The sequence below is a fragment of the Drosophila grimshawi genome, unplaced genomic scaffold (genome assembly GCF_018153295.1).
Source record: "Drosophila grimshawi isolate 15287-2541.00 unplaced genomic scaffold, ASM1815329v1 contig_44, whole genome shotgun sequence".
Lineage (NCBI taxonomy): Eukaryota > Metazoa > Arthropoda > Insecta > Diptera > Drosophilidae > Drosophila > Drosophila grimshawi.
The window spans coordinates 22,648,424-22,666,010 of record NW_025063240.1 but is presented as its reverse complement, the minus strand read 5'-3'; the positions used below and the strand labels follow the sequence as shown (position 1 = coordinate 22,666,010).

General features: G+C 44.6%; 2 protein-coding genes across 3 annotated transcripts in view; one reads left to right on the top strand and one right to left on the bottom strand.

Annotated features, from left to right (window-relative positions):
- The first annotated feature begins 764 nt into the window (after positions 1 to 764).
- LOC6558890 (platelet glycoprotein V) lies at positions 765 to 3,028 on the top strand. 2 transcript variants are annotated; one of them, XM_032743045.1, is made up of 6 exons: positions 765 to 1,507; positions 1,571 to 1,881; positions 1,932 to 2,080; positions 2,147 to 2,406; positions 2,461 to 2,743; positions 2,807 to 3,028. In XM_032743045.1, the coding sequence occupies exons 1-6, from the start codon at positions 798 to 800 to the stop codon at positions 2,888 to 2,890; spliced, it is 1,797 nt and encodes a 598-aa protein (XP_032598936.1). In that variant the 5' UTR covers positions 765 to 797; the 3' UTR covers positions 2,891 to 3,028. The 2 variants fall into 2 exon arrangements, with proteins under 2 accessions (XP_032598936.1, XP_001983239.1); XM_001983203.2 differs by having other exon boundaries at positions 2,461 to 3,028.
- A 7,110-nt stretch (positions 3,029 to 10,138) lies between these two features.
- The window catches only part of LOC6558161, a 29,074-nt gene continuing 21,625 nt past the window's right edge, over positions 10,139 to 17,587 (bottom strand). The window contains exons 2-5 of the mRNA XM_001983204.2: positions 14,461 to 17,567; positions 13,997 to 14,392; positions 12,273 to 12,500; positions 10,139 to 10,583 (exon numbers count right to left, since the gene is read on the bottom strand). Of these exons, the coding sequence (XP_001983240.2) occupies positions 10,452 to 10,583; positions 12,273 to 12,500; positions 13,997 to 14,392; positions 14,461 to 17,529 (3,825 nt within the window). The 5' untranslated portion in view covers positions 17,530 to 17,567 and the 3' untranslated portion in view covers positions 10,139 to 10,451. The remainder of the gene's footprint in view (positions 10,584 to 12,272; positions 12,501 to 13,996; positions 14,393 to 14,460; positions 17,568 to 17,587) is intronic.

Here is a 17,587-nt window from a genome sequence, read left to right as displayed (position 1 = left end):
GGAATGATAAGTGTTTGGGAACAGTTATTATTCATATTCATAGTTTAATGATATGCCAACTGGTGGCGCTGCGCAATGCAAAGTGCTGTAAAATATTTAAAATGCAATTATGCAAGTATTTTAAAGCAAATGCCAAATATTAAGACCGTTTTATTTCAAATTGAAAATTGTAACTTTTTAGATATGTAGATAAATAGAAATATAGATTGTAGAAATACGTATGAATACACATTTGTTGGGTTCCCTCCGTCTATCTGTCTGTGTGTGCTTATTGAGGCAACTAGTATTTTTCTCTGCCTCTTCTTTCTAATGAATATCTTGCATAAATCTCTGCACAGCAAAAAACGCACCTTCATTTTCCAATGGCCATTTCCCCTGTAAATATAATCAAAGTTGCCCGAGCTAGCTGCATTAAAACGAATTTCTAATACCCTCTCGAAAACAAACTTTAGTATAATTTTGATGAAATTAAACCATAAAATACGCAACCATTTTGTGCAGAGTTTGTATATGAGAAATATTAATGACAAGCGTAGAAAGTATTCTAAGAGGTATTCCACATCTGAACTTGAGTCAGACCCAAACGCTTCATCAGCTGCTGCTTCTGCTTCGATTACGCCGGATAGTCCGGCCGGACTGTGCGGCTCCCATGCGGTGCTCTGCGCTACTTAAGGTAATTGCTGGAAAATGCAAATGTTCGTGAATTACGCGAATTATGCAGCCAAATGAATTGGGGGTTGCCCCTATAAATAAACCCAGCTTCAACTCGAGGCAAAGTCACTTTTTGCTTGGTGCTCATGCTGTCATCATCGTCATCTCTTATTTGGACTCCAGTCTGCCTGCTGCTGATCTGCTCCTTGACTACGCAGCAGCATGGCAAGGACACTCAGCGACTGGATGAGTTCCGGCAGAGATATCTACTCCCGTGGCTCTCTGCCGGAACGCGAAATTGTACGCTGAATGCCTGCGAATCGCTCAGAATCATCTCGCAGCTGCTGCTGCTGATGAAGGCGCTTCCAAATGGCACAATCAGCCCCTCAGCAATGGGAAATGATGCAGGAGTGCCTTTGTCTTCTGCTCCGCGCAGATCTGCTGCCAGCCGGGATTCATCTAATGGCGCCGCTGTCGGCTCCTCCATGTTTAATTTTCAGGATTTCGATAAGCGAGTGCGTCAAATCGAGAGCAGATTGCGCTCCGTGGAGCAGCCCATCTGGCACTTGGCCAGTGGCAGTGAGCTGGAGTGGAACCATTGCACGTCGGGCGTGTGTCGTTGTAATCCGGATACGAAGAGTTTCACCTGCTGGAACACCAATCTGAAGACGGTGCCCGTCACTCAGGTGATACCCATGAATATGGTTGCCATTGACTTGTCCCGCAATGCGCTCTCCACTCTGCACAAGGACACCTTTCGTGGCCTGACTCTGCTTAAGGAACTGGACATATCCAACAATGTGCTCGACTTTCTGCCCTTTGATCTGTTCCAGGATCTGGACAGTCTGCTCCAATTGTAAGTCCTCCTTTGACTGGCCCTTAAATATGCTAAAGACTCGATTTTCCTTCTGCTTGCTAGACGCATTCAGAACAATCAGTTGGAGGATGTTGATCCGCGCACCTTCTGGAAACTGCGCAATCTGAATCTGCTCGATCTGAGCAAGAATGAGATCGCCCAGCTGCCCGAGTCTGTGTTCTATCATGCCCAACGACTCACCGTGATCAATTTGTGCGACAATCAAATCGAGAACTTTCCGCCCAATCTGCTGCGAGATCAGCTGATGCTCGAGGAGCTGGACATGTCCCGCAACCAGATCGAGCAGCTCGTCTCGGGCAGCATGCGCTATCAGACCAAGCTGAAGGCACTCGACTTTGGCCTCAATCAAATTGGTAAGTCGAAACCAATCAAACTTCCAATATTTCTAACAACCTTCTTGCAGCCAAAATAGAGGACGACTTCTTTGAGGGACTGAAGAGTTTGCGCACTTTGATGTTGCACAACAATCGCATTACTTCCATTTCGGGCACCATTTTCAACAACCTGGTTAATCTGGTGACACTCGACCTGACCATGAATCGCATCAGTCATGTGAGTTGAAATCTGAGTTGAGATAAGTTGGGGCCTCCAGGGTTTAAAGTGGTTCTTGCTTGGCAGATCAATGGCCAGGCATTTGCGGAGCTGAAGAACCTGAATGAGCTGCTGCTGGGCCAGAATGCCATGTCCAGCATACCAGCCGATCTCTTCCTGCACGCGAGTGCCCTCACTCGCCTCACGCTCTTCTCGAACAACCTGACAACGCTGGAGGAGAATGACTTTGAGGGTCTGAGCAGCTTGAAGATTCTCATGCTGAACAACAATATATTGAAGTACTTCGATGCCAGGGCCTTTCAGCCGCTCACCCAACTCGAGAAACTGTGAGTGCAGTTGGTGAATAGTTCATTACTCACAACTAATTGCGCCCTCCTCAGTCGCATCGATTCGAACAAGCTGATGTTTCTGCCACACGGCGCGTTGCATGGCTTGGACAAGTTGGTTGCAGTTAAGCTGGACAAGAATCCGTGGCATTGCGACTGTCGTGCTCTGTATCTCGCCCGTTGGATACGAGAGTTCGTGGTGAAGCTGTGGGATGGACAGCAGCCGATGTGTCGTGGACCCGGTGATCTGGGTGGCCACGAGGTGGGCCTGCTGCGCTACGACGATCTCTGCGATGGGCAGTGGGCGAGCATGTTGTCCCTGTCGCCGCGTCTTCCGGTGCGCAAACATCGCATTTCCACACCGATGAACTATACCGACTATTTCAATTTGTACTTGAAGCACATCTACAACTCAACCACAGATGAGCAGCTCAAGGAAGCGGAGATAACCAGCGTGGCCATCAAGAAGGTTCAACTCGACTGAGATCACCACTCAATTGGAAAGTGAGTAAGCCAAACTGGCAGACAAACCACCCTAAGACAACTCTGTTCCATTTATAAGTGATTCATTTGAAAGTGAATGCAAAATAGAAACGAAGCGAAATATCGAGGATTATTCACATTCAGACCACTCTCCACAATTTATAAGTGTTGCTGCTGCTTATTTTAAATGATTGACATCCAATTGGGAAGTGAATATTATCCAAACCCAGACAACTCTGACTAATTTGTTCATTTCTTTCTGTCTGCTTATATACCAAGCAGCTTTTTGATTGTTATTTGAAATGCTAGTTTATTATCTTTTACAGTAAGCAAACCTAATTAATCTAGCTATTGCTGCAATTGCCTCAAATGCTGATTTGCCCTTGTTAGACAAGCAATTTGAATGCTTGGTTTGCCTCTTAAATTCGATGCATAATTGTTGGCGCTGTCCTTCTGCTGCTTTTGCATTGCTTCTCTATTAATTTCCAACCGCCTGCACAACTACCTTTATGGCCACATAAATGGTTTCCTCACAGGAGCATGACAAGCACCTTTCCACACCCCTCCGCCTCCACTCTTCTCCCTCGTTCACAAATTACGAGCATGTCTCGCGTGCCGGTTTGTTTTTTGCCTATGTGTCTGCGTCTAGGACAAGCTTTTTACCTAACCAATTTATTGCTTCCGCTGTTGGAGCCACCATTCCGTTGCCCTGCTTCTTCTTCAATATCAATGACTGCTCCTCCTTGGCTCGGGCTCGCCTCGGCTCGGCTGGCACTTTTTCCCATTGTCCTTGCGATTCCCATGTGTTGACATTGTCCGCGCTGCTCCATTCACTTTCCACACTTTTGTCGGTGCTGGCTGCCGGCGGCCGGCTGCCTGCTGCCTGCCACATGCCGCCCGTTTCCGGTTCCTTTTGGGTCGGATAGTCACCGACTGTCGACTGTCGACTGTAGTCTGTCCCACCCCCATCGCCAAGCAGATCCCCCACACCCCCTTCACCTTGCCACGCTGCCTTCGCATGCAGACAACAAATGCATTTTATACGAAATTTGCAAGGCAAATATTAACAAGTAAACACTTGGCTGTCGGACGTCGTCGACTGCTCAATACTCTGATCGCAATAGAAAATAGTGTATAACAAGGAATGTAACTGTAATTAATTATCAAACAGAGTCCAAACTAAACGTATATAAAAATTAAATTGTATTTAAAAATGATCCCATTTAATAATTAAGAAATTATATTTATATTAACTAATTTTTAATTAATTATAATATGCTGTTATATATGTAATAACCAGGAATGAAAACTAAAGACATGTAAAAGATAAACATAATGTATTAAAAATAGCATATTTATAATTAAGAAAACGATTAGTGGAAATGTTTTCCCTAAAAAACATACAATACATAATTAAAATTATTGTTTCAAAAATAATTGTAATTAGAATTTATTAAAAGAAAAAATCTCCAAAAATCCTATATACTCGCTTACCATTCGAAAGCAGAGTATACAAAATTGAATGCCGCCATTGTTGTTGTTCCCCCCTCACTGCCCACACCCCTCCTACTCTATCTCTCTCTCTTTCTCTCTGTTGTTGTTGTTTTTTGCGATGTCTGCGGGAGTTTTTTGGGGGCGGTGATTGCCTTTAAAGTGTGCCCTGCCAGGGGCAGGTGGAGGTAAGGCGGGGGTCGCTAAACTGTCAACCCTTTTCCTATGACACCCCCACCCCCACCCACACCTCATCCCACCAACTCCCAATATACAAAGCACAATAAGTAATCATATTTTCTTTTCTTTTTTTTATGCGCCACACACGCGTTTCACATTGTGGAGATGGGGAGGAGGAGGTGGTTCGTGTGAATCCTTGCTATCAGCGGCATCTGTTGCTGGGAGGCCGCTGCTTATCGTTGTTTTGCTTAAGGCGGAAGTAAAAGGATTTGAATTGCCTCTAAAGGAAAACAACCCCTTCTCCCGCACCACTCCCCCACACCACTGGGAAAACCTTAATGCATGTAAATTCCCTTAAGTTGAAAAATGCTGCGCAAGCAAACATTTTAACGGCATTTAGCAAAGGCCTACAAATAAATACAAAGCTTGTGGCTGTGGTGAGAAGCTCGACTTAGTCGGGTCACAAACCGAGTTGTGTTTTAGTTGCTTTTGCCTGCCGCTGCTTGAGTTTGTGGCGTTTGAGTTGCGCTCAAAGTTTTGCCACTCAAATGCTCTTGAGCTTTTTGCAGACGACTCAAATCAGTGCACAAGCGCGCCCTTTAGTCAGCAAATGTGCTCTGCGAAGGCCACTCGACTACTATCGGCTACAATCGGCTGCTGCGACGACGAAGCCATTGACACACTGAACTCGGCAATGGACTCTTACACGACTCTCTGACGTCGACGTCGCAGTCAGCAGCAGCAGCAGCTGTTGTTGTTGTTGTTTTGGCTGGCGAATGTTGGTCAAAATTTGTGATTTATTTGAAAATGTGAAATAATTTGGTTTTTATTGCGTGAGTGTGTGCGAGGGTGCAACTGCTTAAATATGATCATGGCAACAGCAGCAGCAGCAGCAGCAGCGCACAAATAAATGTAAATTTCATGCAGCCAACAACAACAACAACAACAAGAATAACAAGCAGCAAGCAGCAGCAACTGCTCCTTTGGGTCCTTTGTGGCAACTGCTGCTGCTGCTGTTGCTTCTGCTATGCCTGACCTAAGGCAACGGGCAATGGGCAACAGCAACGGCAACGGCAACTGCGAACGAGCCGCACAAAATTTGACTAAAGCAAATTCACTTAGACGTCGCCTGGCTGCCACGTTGGCCTTTACCACGGCCAAAACTTTTTGCCACACTCGAACTCATGCATATCTGTATATATATATGTATATATGTATATATATATATATATATATATGTATACATACATACACTCAGAAAAAAACATAAATAAATAATAGTAAATAAATCAAATCCATTTAAAAGAAAGCATTTTTGAAAAATCTACACCGAAATGAAGATATGCCAATCATGGTTTTTGGAAAGCAACAAGCTTCAAGTTTAGCAACTGTCTTATGCCTTGTCGGCAAAAGTATGCCGGATTTCTGAAATTCAGTCTGATTTTTTGCTGAGTGTATATTTATATATATTTAGCACATGCTGCCCAAAGCGCGCATACGGAGTGTGTGGGTGTATTCGGGTGTGTGCGTGTGTGTATGTGTGTGTATTTGGCTGCCACTTTCGCATAAAAATGCTAGTCTTTGCTTGGTCCAGTGAATACTTGTGTGTGTGTGTGTGTGTGTGTGTGTGTGTGCAGTTGGTTTTGTGGCCACGCGTTCATTCAGCTCCAGCTCCAGCTCCAGCTCAAGTTCGAGCTTTGCGTTTGTCTGTCTGCCTGTGTGTCTGTCTGCTGGCTGTTAGCTGTTCAAGCTGACTGGCTGGCAAACGTGGCGTATACTTAATTCGGTTTATGCTCGAACGTGTCGCACATTATTCTTATGAGTCGACAACGACGACGATGTGTGAAATATGCTATGCTATATGTGTGTGCACACCAATACTGATTAGACACACACACACACACACATAGCTAGAGAGAGAGATTCACAATTGACACGCGATAAGCCAAAGAATTAAAATTTTTGTTTCAATTTGTTTGATTTTCACTATGGCGCAGCAGCAAATGGAAATGCAAATGCAAAATGGTGGAAAATTTGAGAAAAGTGAGAAAAATATGAGAAAATTGGTGCCCATTGAAGGGCACTGTAAAATCAGGGCAGACAAATGGAAAACTGCTGCAAAAGGCACTAGAAAATAATGCCAAGTCATTTTATTATTATTTTTTTACAGCAACTGTGCCACAGCTGTGTAATATATAATAATAAAATATATAATTTATCCATTTGGCTTATGCTATAGAAAAAAAGTCATTGCTCGTGGCTTACATAATTTTAATCATAATGTATTTTGTATGTGCGGGCCAAGTGAAAGGGAACTGTAAAGTTTTAATTTCCATTTTTTATTACTTTAAATGTGTTTGGGTTTTTCTTGTTTTTTTTTTTTTTTTGTGAGTGGGGCCAGCTTTTTGTGGTTAGTTTTTGCAGCATTTTAAACACAGCTATGAATATGCTTTTTTTTCTTCTTACTCACCTAATGGCTTCTTTCTCTATCTCACTCTCTTTCTCTATCTCTCTCTCTGTCTCTCCTAGGCCAACTCAGTGGCCAACTCTCAACTCTTAGCTTGGTTTTTTTCCCTGTCCGCGGGCAACATTTATTGGCTTGACGACAAATTTTTATCGCCCAGTTTTAGTTGTCGGTCTGTGGCTGCATATGGCTCTGATTTCTTCTCACCTACTCTCGTACCCCCCATCTCATCCCACATCTCCTGATCCATCCCTGCTCGTGGCCTCTTTCGTGGGTTTTTTGAAGGGCAACAAAAGTTTCGGCAGGCGACAGACTTCAAACTACCAACTGCGGGTCTAATCATATTGCCAACCTTTCGGTTACGTGATGCATTTTTACAGGACCTTTAGACACAAATATATATATATATATATGTAGAAGTATATTTGTGTGTATAGTTTGAGTTGCCTCACAGCTCACAATTTGATTTCTGATTTGGGTATGCGCGAGAGTGTCTTGGCACGCCCCGCTGGCACAATGGGCGGTTGGGAAACTTTGCGCACGAAATGAGATTTAAAATATAATAATAATAAAAATATAAAAATATATAAAAACTATGGAAACCAAGCACAACTTCTATCAAATCATATACAGTTTATTGATTCAAGAAAATAAGGATTAACCGAAATCTAATAAAGATCATAGAGCAACCCTTGCTAGATTTAGTGTCAGTTGTTTTATTATAAACTAAAGCATAACGGAACTCTTTATCTATCTATTCACTACAGAATAACGATTAATCGCAATCAAATAAAGGACACAAATATCTCATAAAATCTATTGATTAAAGAAAAAATGAAGCCCATAGCATGGAGCACGTAAAGCTTATAGAGAAATCCTTTCAACATTTAATGCCGAGTATAATAACAGAAACTGATGGATTTTAAATAAACTTTTATTTTGTTCAACTAGTTCAAATTTCTATTTATATTGTTCGAATATCAAAACTAACCACAGTAGCAAATAAATCACTGCATTTTCAAATCGAACTTGCTTTTTTTTATTGGTGCTGTGTGTGTGTGTTTTTTTTTTTAGCTGTTTTGTAGCCATTGTGTTTGTGATTCGCTTTGGCGCATTCGACATGTCAGAATTTGTGGATATTCTGTTTAAATACCGTAATGAAGTCTGCTTATACAATATAATGTACCGTGTTTGTGCTACGTGCCTTGGTTATGTTATTGCACGCCGATCCCAGCTTCCGCTTCAGCATCCGTCAGCAGCAGACGGCGGGAAGGGCAGCAAGGACTTCCTCTCTGCGTCTCTCTCCCTCTCTATGTGTTGGCAGTGGCTGGTGTGTTTTTATATATTTGTGCGCCGGCAAATCTTAAACTTGTTTTACTGCTCGTTAGTGTTAGTCGCTAGCTAGTCGGCAACCAGGGCAAACAGGCAGCAGCCAGGAGAAGCCAAGAGTTGGTATCGCCACCATGACACCCTATTGTTATAACACGTTCCACGCTCGCATCAGCATTGCCATCATCAGGTTGAGGTCGGAGCATGGAAATAGCATTGGGAATGGGAATGGCAATGGCGTATAAAAACAGAGGCAGTGGCAGAGTGTGGCGAGACTGAGACCCAGACAGAGAGGCTGCTGCTGCTGCTCTTGATGTTGAGCTAAATTCTGAGTCTGTGTTTGGCAAGCAGTCAGCAGCCATGGAGTACACTGAAAGTAGTTGGTGGCTTGGCTGACTGGCTGACTGGTTTGTGTGTTTATGCGTGTGCCAAGGTGCATGCTAAGTGCCACATCCGACTAGCAACTTATGGGATGGGTTTCGATGGGTTAGCCACATCGTTTGGCGCTGGCCCTGGTAAATGTTTGTCCAGCATAATTGCGCACAGCATGCAGTTTCCTTTTAGCCATCGTCTTTTGCCGCCTCCACTTTTATCGTTTCCGACATTGGCTTTGCTTTTCAATTTGTTGCAATCGGCTGCTGCTGCTGGTCGCAGTTAACGTTGCCTGTTGGCTATAACAGCTTTAAAGGATTTGGCAACTTGTTTACGTGGCGTATTACCAATATTTTGCTAGAAACGAGTCTCTCTCTCTCAAGTAAGTGCCGCAGCCGGCATTGTAAATTATTTACGTATTGCCTGCTTCACTAACTAATTTCAGCAAGGCCACAAATTGTTGTTATTACTCTTGTTGCTAGCTGTCTCCCTTCACTCTCGCTCTCCCTCCATCGGCCACAAATACTGTGTCTGGGGTTGTTTGAAATTCAATATACTTGTATGATATATGGAGCGTTGCTTATTTTCCGCAAAAAGTGAATAATTTGTATGCATTTGAAGTACACAAATTGTCAGACATTTCCTATAATATATAACTTAAAATTAATAATAATTGCTGCAATTTGCCAGCAAAAATTGTATTCAATTTTCGGCAAATAGTTTCTTAGGCTGGCAATTTGTTAGTGTCTCAGAAAAGCGACTGTGACTGGCCATGACAATTACAGTTTCGTGTTTAACCATAATAATCTGCTCAGTTGTTTGTGTAATTAAACAAACAATAAACCCCCATGGTGGAACACACCAGTGGAAATGAACAGAGATGAGCAGAGATGGGATCCCTAAAACCCCAAAGTCGAAACCACTTGGGTGCTCCTCTTGTTTGCTGTTTGTTAAATATTATTATTGCCATAGCTGATGCTGCTGTTGTTGTTGTTATATTTGTACATTGGATGAGATTTAAAATGGTTTAATCAACTGTCTCTACATGGATATATAATTTATATATTTATATGCGTTTGGTTTTTGTGCAAATATTTTGGTTTAGTTTGGCAAAAGTTGACCCAAACTGTGCGCAGTTTTGCGGTTGTTAGTTGAAAATGTAATCAACAATATTTTCGTTTGCTTTGCTTTTTCGCCCATTTGAAATGCTCAATCCTCAATAATCTTGGGCTTAGGCACATAGACGAAAACTGTTCAGCAATTTGAAGATTTAAGCAAACACTCAATATTAAATATTGAATATTAAGTATTTTTATACCCATTTCGATGCACAACTCAATTAAGAAGCCATTTAAAAGATTAATTAATATGTAGATATTTTTATTATTTATTTATTGTTGTTTCGTTATATAGTTATATAGTGTGGGTATATATGTATATTGTGTATGGGTGTGTATTTGATATAAACACTAACTAGCGTTCGATTAAATTGTATATATCACTTAAATCATAATTATTAAATTGCTGGTTAATAACTGCATCAATACAAATTAAGCGGCCAATTCTTAAATGCACATTTGCGTAATCAAATTTTATGTATGTATATTTAATTTTGATTGCCCCTTATTCTATATGTGGCAAGTTGTTGTTGTTGTTGTTGTTGTCTGCCCACTGTTATTGATATCTATAGTTATCATCATCATCATCATCATCATTATAAGTAGGATTAAGTGCGCGTAAGCATCCCATTGATCATTATGTTGGCGAGGGCGTTGCGTCGCTTACGCCACGCCCCCATACCCTGGGCGTGATATTGGAGTTGGGTATACCACTGTTTTGTCCGCACCCCATCCTCGGCCTGTGAATTAACAACAAAAGGAGCAGCGGTTAGACATATTTGATTGACTCGCCACTTTGACAGGTGACACGTGTCTGTGTGTGTGTGTGTGAAAGTTATGCGCATGTGTCTGTGTGTGTGAAAGTTATGCGTATGTGTGTGTGTGTGTGTGTGTATGCTCAGTTGGCCGTAACTAAACGTTACAATTTATGCAGCCCCTACTCTGCACTCTGCCCTTTCACTCAGCAGCCATTTTGTTGCGCTTCTCTGCGCTCCTTTCTTATCCATATCTTCTGCTGCTCGCTGCCCCATTTTATTTTTCTTTTTTTTTTTTTAAATTTCAATAAATGTCATTCATTTTGGCAGGCACTCTACGTGCGTTGCCGCAACGCACTTCACAAAAAATAAAAATGAAAATGAATATGAAAAAGAACAATCCAATCCAGCAATGCCTCGGGGCAGAAATGCGCTAGACTAAGCCGAAGCTCGTTTTACATTAGACAGGATTTAAAATGGATTTCTGCATATGCTGCTCTTTCTTTCTTTCTGGTTTGCCAGTTTTTGTCTGTTATTAAAAATGGAATCTCTGCCAACCCCACAGGTATGCCACACACATACACACACACTCAAATTCCACCTCTCATCAACTCTTCGTCTTTGCAGAAAGAGAGAAAAACACATTTTTATTCGAGTTGCTGAATTAGCGGGAAAATGGGAAATGCAAAAGCGTAGTCAGCAAATGTAGCCCGGGGAATTTGTTATTTATATGTGTGTAGATTACTTTTGATTACAGTTTTGATTGACAAACTCATCAGTCTGATCAAAAGGGTAACGAGTTTTGGTATATTTAAATGTTGAGTATTTTTAATTGATAATTTTGATTAGAAAAGTTTCGAAAACACACATCACTCTGGAATGGAATCGGATTTTGGCATATAAGTTGTTGATTCTCTTCAGTTAATAATTTGTATTATTGATTGACTTTTTGTATATATGTTTATGTGTTGATTCCCACCAATTTTACTAGTTTCTTCTAGCTCAATGATTTGATATTTGGCTATTAGCTTTAATTATTCCAACTAAGATAGATCTTCATTGACCTATAGAATGTTAATTCTATTCAATTCCATAAATTTATTCTAGCTCAACCATTTGATACATGTCTATAGCTGTTATAACTCTATCTTAGTTAGATATTCAATAGGTGCACCTTCGTGAGAATCGCTTTTATTGATATAGCTGCTTGAATTTAAATTATTTTGTTTTTTACTTCAATATTTGCACACAAATCTAGCTTTCGTTGGGCGTCAAAAGTTGGCAGCAAGGGGTTTTGAGCTACACCAACCCAAAAGAGACTGGGAAGGTCACTAAACGGCAGGGCCAAAAACTAACGAAGCCCAAACATTTGCCGGTGTGCAGTCAAAAGGCAAACGAATGGTCTAATTCGAAAGCCAAGTGAACTGGCACACACGGCATGGAGGAGCAAGCAGTAAGGAGCAAGCAGTAAGGAGCAAGCAGCAAGGAGCAAGCAGCAAGGAGCTCCTTCAAGCCCAACCGAATCAAACCGAAACGAACCGGATTCGGAAAGGGCAAAACAATAACGGCTGCTATGAAAATGGAATGACAATGTGTTGTAGATGTTGTAGTTGTAGGTGGAGTAGGATCTAGAATCTACTACTACAACTACGACTACGACTACGGCATACTCACTTTGAATATGAATGTGTCCTTCGATGAAATTTCCTGCACTTCGAAATAATCATCCCAATCCGCTTCGCTGCACACAACACATCTGTCCAGATATAATGGCTCCCGTATCAGTGTATAGCGTCCGCACTTCTCCTTCACTAGTAGCAGGGAGGCCTCTCGGATGCCAGTGTGCTTCGGGAAATTCAGTTTATCCGACATGGCCTTCTCCTCCCTATAATTGGCACTTGGCTGTTCTCATGCCAAAGAGCAGATACAAAAAAAAAAAAAAAAAAGAAATACAGAAAAAACGTAAAACGAGAAATAAATAAAAATAGAAAATTGTGTAAAATGAAACTAAACAAAATTACAACTGGAAAATGCGACAAAAGTGTGGGCAGGCAGGCAGTGGCAGTGGCAGCGGCAAGGGCAGCCAGGGAGCCAATGGCTGCCCTCTTAGATAACGCGAGCAGACACACAAAGCTTGTCAGCCAGCCAGGCAGGCAGGAAGCAAGCAGAACAACCAACCATCCAGTAGTAAAACTACGAAGAGAGCAAAAAACAAAAAAAAAACCAACGTGCTCGTTCTTGAATTGAGCAATTGTCGGCTGAGGCTTTTTGCAACAATTTAGAATAGGGCAACAAAAAAAAAAACGAAACAAGTGACATACGCACTGCGTCGACGACATCGATGTAGCCTGCCACCTCATCCACCCCTTTTTTTGCATAGGTCCTTGAGTCCCTTCGATACTACGTTTTTGTTTTTGTCTTGTTGAGAAAATTCGTTTTGTTTTTAGGCATCAAAAGCAGATAGTTGCTGGGATAAGCACTTTTCATTAGAATGGGCCGGATACGCTTCCGTTCCACTTGATGACTCTCCATGGACACTCCATGGGTCTCTGATTTGTTGAAATCTTTTATCGCACGCCAAGCTGTTGCCATGACATCAGCATACTACCGGACTAGCCACCCTCCAGGCATCCAGGCAGGCCTGATCCTATCCAGAGGCTGGGCTATTAGGTGCAAGTGCCACTCGCTAATTGCCCACACCTCAACTCAAATCTGCTGCACGTCGATTGTCGTTTGTCGCTTGTCGCCTGTCGTCTGTCAAACGTGACCAGCCGTAGCAAAAGAACTAACTGACTCGTGGTGACTGGCAGAGACGGACTCGTGGCAATTGTGGCTGGTTAAAGCCAAGGAATACCGCAACATGGAAAATGGCAAAGCATTTGACTATCGTGAATTTTTTTTTATTTGCAACCAGTTTTATTATTGTCACAAAATGCGTGCCAAACCATGCAAAATCTGAGCTTATGCTTAAAGTGAGTCTCTACATGCAATTTGGCTTAGTTATTTGCTATAACTTTGCTCATTGCTATAAGTTGGTCAAAACTGAAGCGATTTGCAAAAGATAACGTGATTCTTGGTTGAAACTCATGTAAAACTCCTGGACCAAAAATAAAGTATGAAAATGAGTCTAAGCTTCTTAGAATCAGAACTTTGCCAAAATTGAACCAATTTTGAAATGCCTGGTCGGTTTGATCATTATTTGGCCTCTAAATTAATCCCACATTTAAATTTAAAAACGTGATTGTGAGTCGAGACTCCTCTGAAATATCCCATGCTGCTGCTGCTCCTGCAAGAGAATAATTTCAAGAGTGGCACTCGAGACTCACGCGCCTGTTTACACATCACTTGCGCAGCTCCCTCTCACTTTTCATCTCCCTCTCTCTCTCTGTCTCACTTACCTTGCCATTGGTGACGAGGAGAGCATTGAGTGGGGTCAGCTTGATAGTGCGCGCCTTCTTCCAGTTGCTGTCTGTGGGCTGCATGTAGAGCAGTTTGCCCTCCATGGCGAAGCGGACCTCATCGTGATTCCACTCGAGTATGTCGATGGCCATTTTGCGCAACTTGATGTTTATCATGTCAATTTCACAGGAGGCGCGCCGATTCGGACTGGATGAGCTGATGCGGCGCCAGAGTTTGGTCGGCACATCCTTGGCCTCCTGGTTGATGTGATTCAAATGCAATTCAATTTTCTCCTGCGCCTGCTTCAGCAGCTCACGCCCATCGAGATGTGACGGCGTCACCTTGTACAATCGTGCCAGCAGCAACGGATACTTGGTCACACGCTGCACGGGCACCTGCAAAATGGAGGGGACTTTAGAGAATACAGAAAAAGAGGAGCAAAAAGAGTTTGGCGTCTGCTTACCATGAGAAACGAGTTGAGATTCATGCGACGCAGCACAGCATTCTCCATTTGGGAGACCTTTAGAAAGATGCGCAGCAGTTCCTTCTCCTTCTCGAGATTGGCAAGGAGGAGGCTGGCGCCCGCCTGCCGCACGCAATAGCTTTCGAAGGCGTGCAGCATTTGGGTGAAGTCCAGGAAGATGCGTCCAATGTTGACGGTGAGCAGATCATCATCGCCCTGCTCCAGCGATATGTCGAGAGCGTCCCGCATCCGCTCGGCCAGCGTCTGATTATTCTCGAGCAAGTCTTCCGTGTTGAGGAAGATTGCGGAGAGCTGCTCCTGGGTGAGCAGGCCGGCCACCAGCATCGGATGGCAGAATTCCTCCAGTATTATTTGCAGATCGCGGCCATATTTCTCCTCCGTCTCCACAATTTCGGTGATTATCTCCTTGCGTTCGACCCGCTTCTTGCCACACTTGCGGCACACCAGTGGCGCATATAATACACCCGTTTCGCTGAGTTGCGTTTCGACGGCGCCATCGCAATCCTCGCACAGATGCAGAGGACTCACCGCTGGCTGGTATTTGCTGCGCGAGGATTTGCTCGTCTCGGAACCAACGCCTGAATCCTGGCGTTCCACATCACTGCCACCACAGCTCTTGCTGCAGGCCATAAAGTTGTGTGGCGGCGGCGACAGAGAGCTCATCATATTCAGGCTCTGGCAGGCATCATCGTTGCTGCTGGTGACATGGCTGACACGCTTCTCCAGTTCGCTGAGCGTATCGCTCGCCTCCTCCTCGATGATCTTCGGATTGTTGCTGTAGTCGAAGCTCTCCTCGCGCACCAATCCACGCTCCTTGGCATCCACCAGGTACGAGAGTATATCATACTTCGAGGCACCCTCGAATATGGACCGTGCCGACTTCTTATCCAGCTCCGCATCGCTGAGTGGTGGTGCAGTCAATGGTAGTGGAGGTGGCACCTCATTAATTTCCTCATAAATCGGATCCCCATTGAGGCGAATTGACTCGTAATGATGCTCCGACTCCGAGGCACTGTGCGTATTCTCAATCTCCGCAAGTGTGGCATCCACCAGTAACTGATAGAATTTGGCGCGTGTTGTGGCATCCACATCCGGATGCGACTGCGACTGCTGTTGCTGCTGCTGCTGCTGTTCCTGCTCCGATTCTTCCACAGCCAGTTCGCTGGAGCAGCTCTGATAGCAATCGGATTCATTGGCGGCGGCCTCAAAGTCAAACAGCTCATAGTTGTGGGCTGAGGCGAAGCTGTTGGCGGAACTGATGCTGCCCCGATTGGACAGACGATCCTCCTCTTTGGCATTGGACGTTCCAGGCTGTCGCTCCTGGCGCACCCGTTGCAGCGACACGCTAATCAGGCGACTCATGTCGTCGTGATCTTTGGTGCCGCTCATATCGACAGTTTGTCGCGTCTGCTGCAATCTCTGCAGCGAGTTCTCAATCAGCTCCGCTACCGTGTCCGTCTCCAATCCATCGGCCACCTGTCCCAGCATGGGATCCTGCAACAGTTTGGCTATAAAGCTACCACTACTACTAGGGGATTCCCTAGCGGGTGTTGCCTCTTCCTTGTTGGTGGTGGGTGACTCCTGCATCTTTTTGCTGCGTGGCGAGTCCACTGGCGGCACCCTCAAGCCGCAGACATGCGGCACCAAATTCCGTTTGACAGCCTCGACGGGATTACGCAAAATCTTTAACAGCTCCTTCTCGTGCGGCACCAGCGGTGGCGATGCTGGCGGTGGTGGTGTTGCTGGCGTTGAGCTGATTACAGGTGGCGGCGGCGGTGGCGATGGTGTATTAATCGGTGTCGTTGTTGTGGCAGCCACCTTTACGCCCTTGGGCAACTCCTTGTCCTTGTCATAATCGAGCCGGATGAGTGTGCGTCCGCGTCCACTGGAGCTGCTGCTGCTCGACGTCGAGCTGCTCGACGTGGACGAGATACAGGAGGCGGAACGATGTAGATGCAACTCGCTGGCATTGCTACTGCTACTCCGGATGGGTATAATGGCTGCCAGCTGCTGTTGCTGCTGCTGTTGCTGCTGACTACGCAGAGTGTTGAGCAGATTGTGCTGCTGGATGAGCTCCTCTGCGCTGCTCACACTGATGCAAACACTGTTCGCCGTCTGGCTGTTGACCACAACGGAGGATTGGTACAGTGGTTGGGCGGCATCGGTGCTGAGATTCATTGTGGAATAGCAATCGTCACCGTTAATCAATATCGATGTTTTCTTCGGTGCCACATCTACGTCAAGCTCGGAGTATCCTTGAGCGTTCCTTGAGCAGGGTGAGCGCAGCATGGCAGTGTGATCCAGGAGAAGCAGCAAAGGATGCTCGTCCTGTTCGCTGTGCGAGATTTTCAAACGATGTACCTCGTGGCCGCCGTCGCTTTGCTTGTTGAAAGGCGCCACTCGCACCACAGTCCTCTGCTGCTGTTGCTGCTGGGGACCAGTTGACTTATTGATTTGGTGTGGTTGTGGCGCTGGCTTCGTCTGCGGCTGCTGCTGCTGATGCTGCTTCTTCTCTAATCCGTTTGCGTTTGCGGTCGTCTCCGTCTTTGGGGTATGCTGCTGCTGTTGCTGTTGCTGTAGCTGCTTTGGGGGCGGTGGTGGCGGTTCCGTTGGCCGCCTTTGAAATAAATCTCTCGAGTCGTTGCGGTTGCTTTTTATGCGCAGCGCCATTGTATCCTTAAAATTTAAAATGACATTCGTTGGCGCAGACATGGGCCTAGCCTGCGACACAGCCTGGCCATGCTGTGGCCTCGCCTTGCCAATGCTGTTGTCGTGGTTGGTCACAGAGAGAGTGGAAGCGCTGTTCGGGGCAGACAAATGCCTTTCGCTATGAGCGCGTCTGATGGGATTTCGCGATTGTGTCGCTTGTGCTGCACGCTTTTGACTTGCTCGCGGCCTTACAGCCATCTCGTGCTCCTGCTCCTGCTTCTGCTCCTGTGCCTCCCCACTCTCTTTGCGCTCTCCAATCTCAGCCAGGTCCTTGCTGCTGTCGTTGTGCTCGTCATCATCGTCATAATCGCGATTTGCTGCTGTCGTCTTTTGGGCCATTGTTATTGCTGTTGCTGTTGTTGTTGTTGGTGTGGCGCCTGCAAAAGAGTAGTGGGAT

Excerpts from the sequence above, each read along its gene's own strand:
- LOC6558890 (XM_001983203.2), top strand. The coding sequence starts at position 798 with ATGCTGTCATCATCGTCATCTCTTATTTGGACTCCAGTCTGCCTGCTG. Across the intron at positions 1,508-1,570 it reads CTGGACAGTCTGCTCCAATT|ACGCATTCAGAACAATCAGT; the intron begins GTAAGTCCTCCT and ends TCTGCTTGCTAG. Across the intron at positions 1,882-1,931 it reads CTTTGGCCTCAATCAAATTG|CCAAAATAGAGGACGACTTC; the intron begins GTAAGTCGAAAC and ends ACCTTCTTGCAG.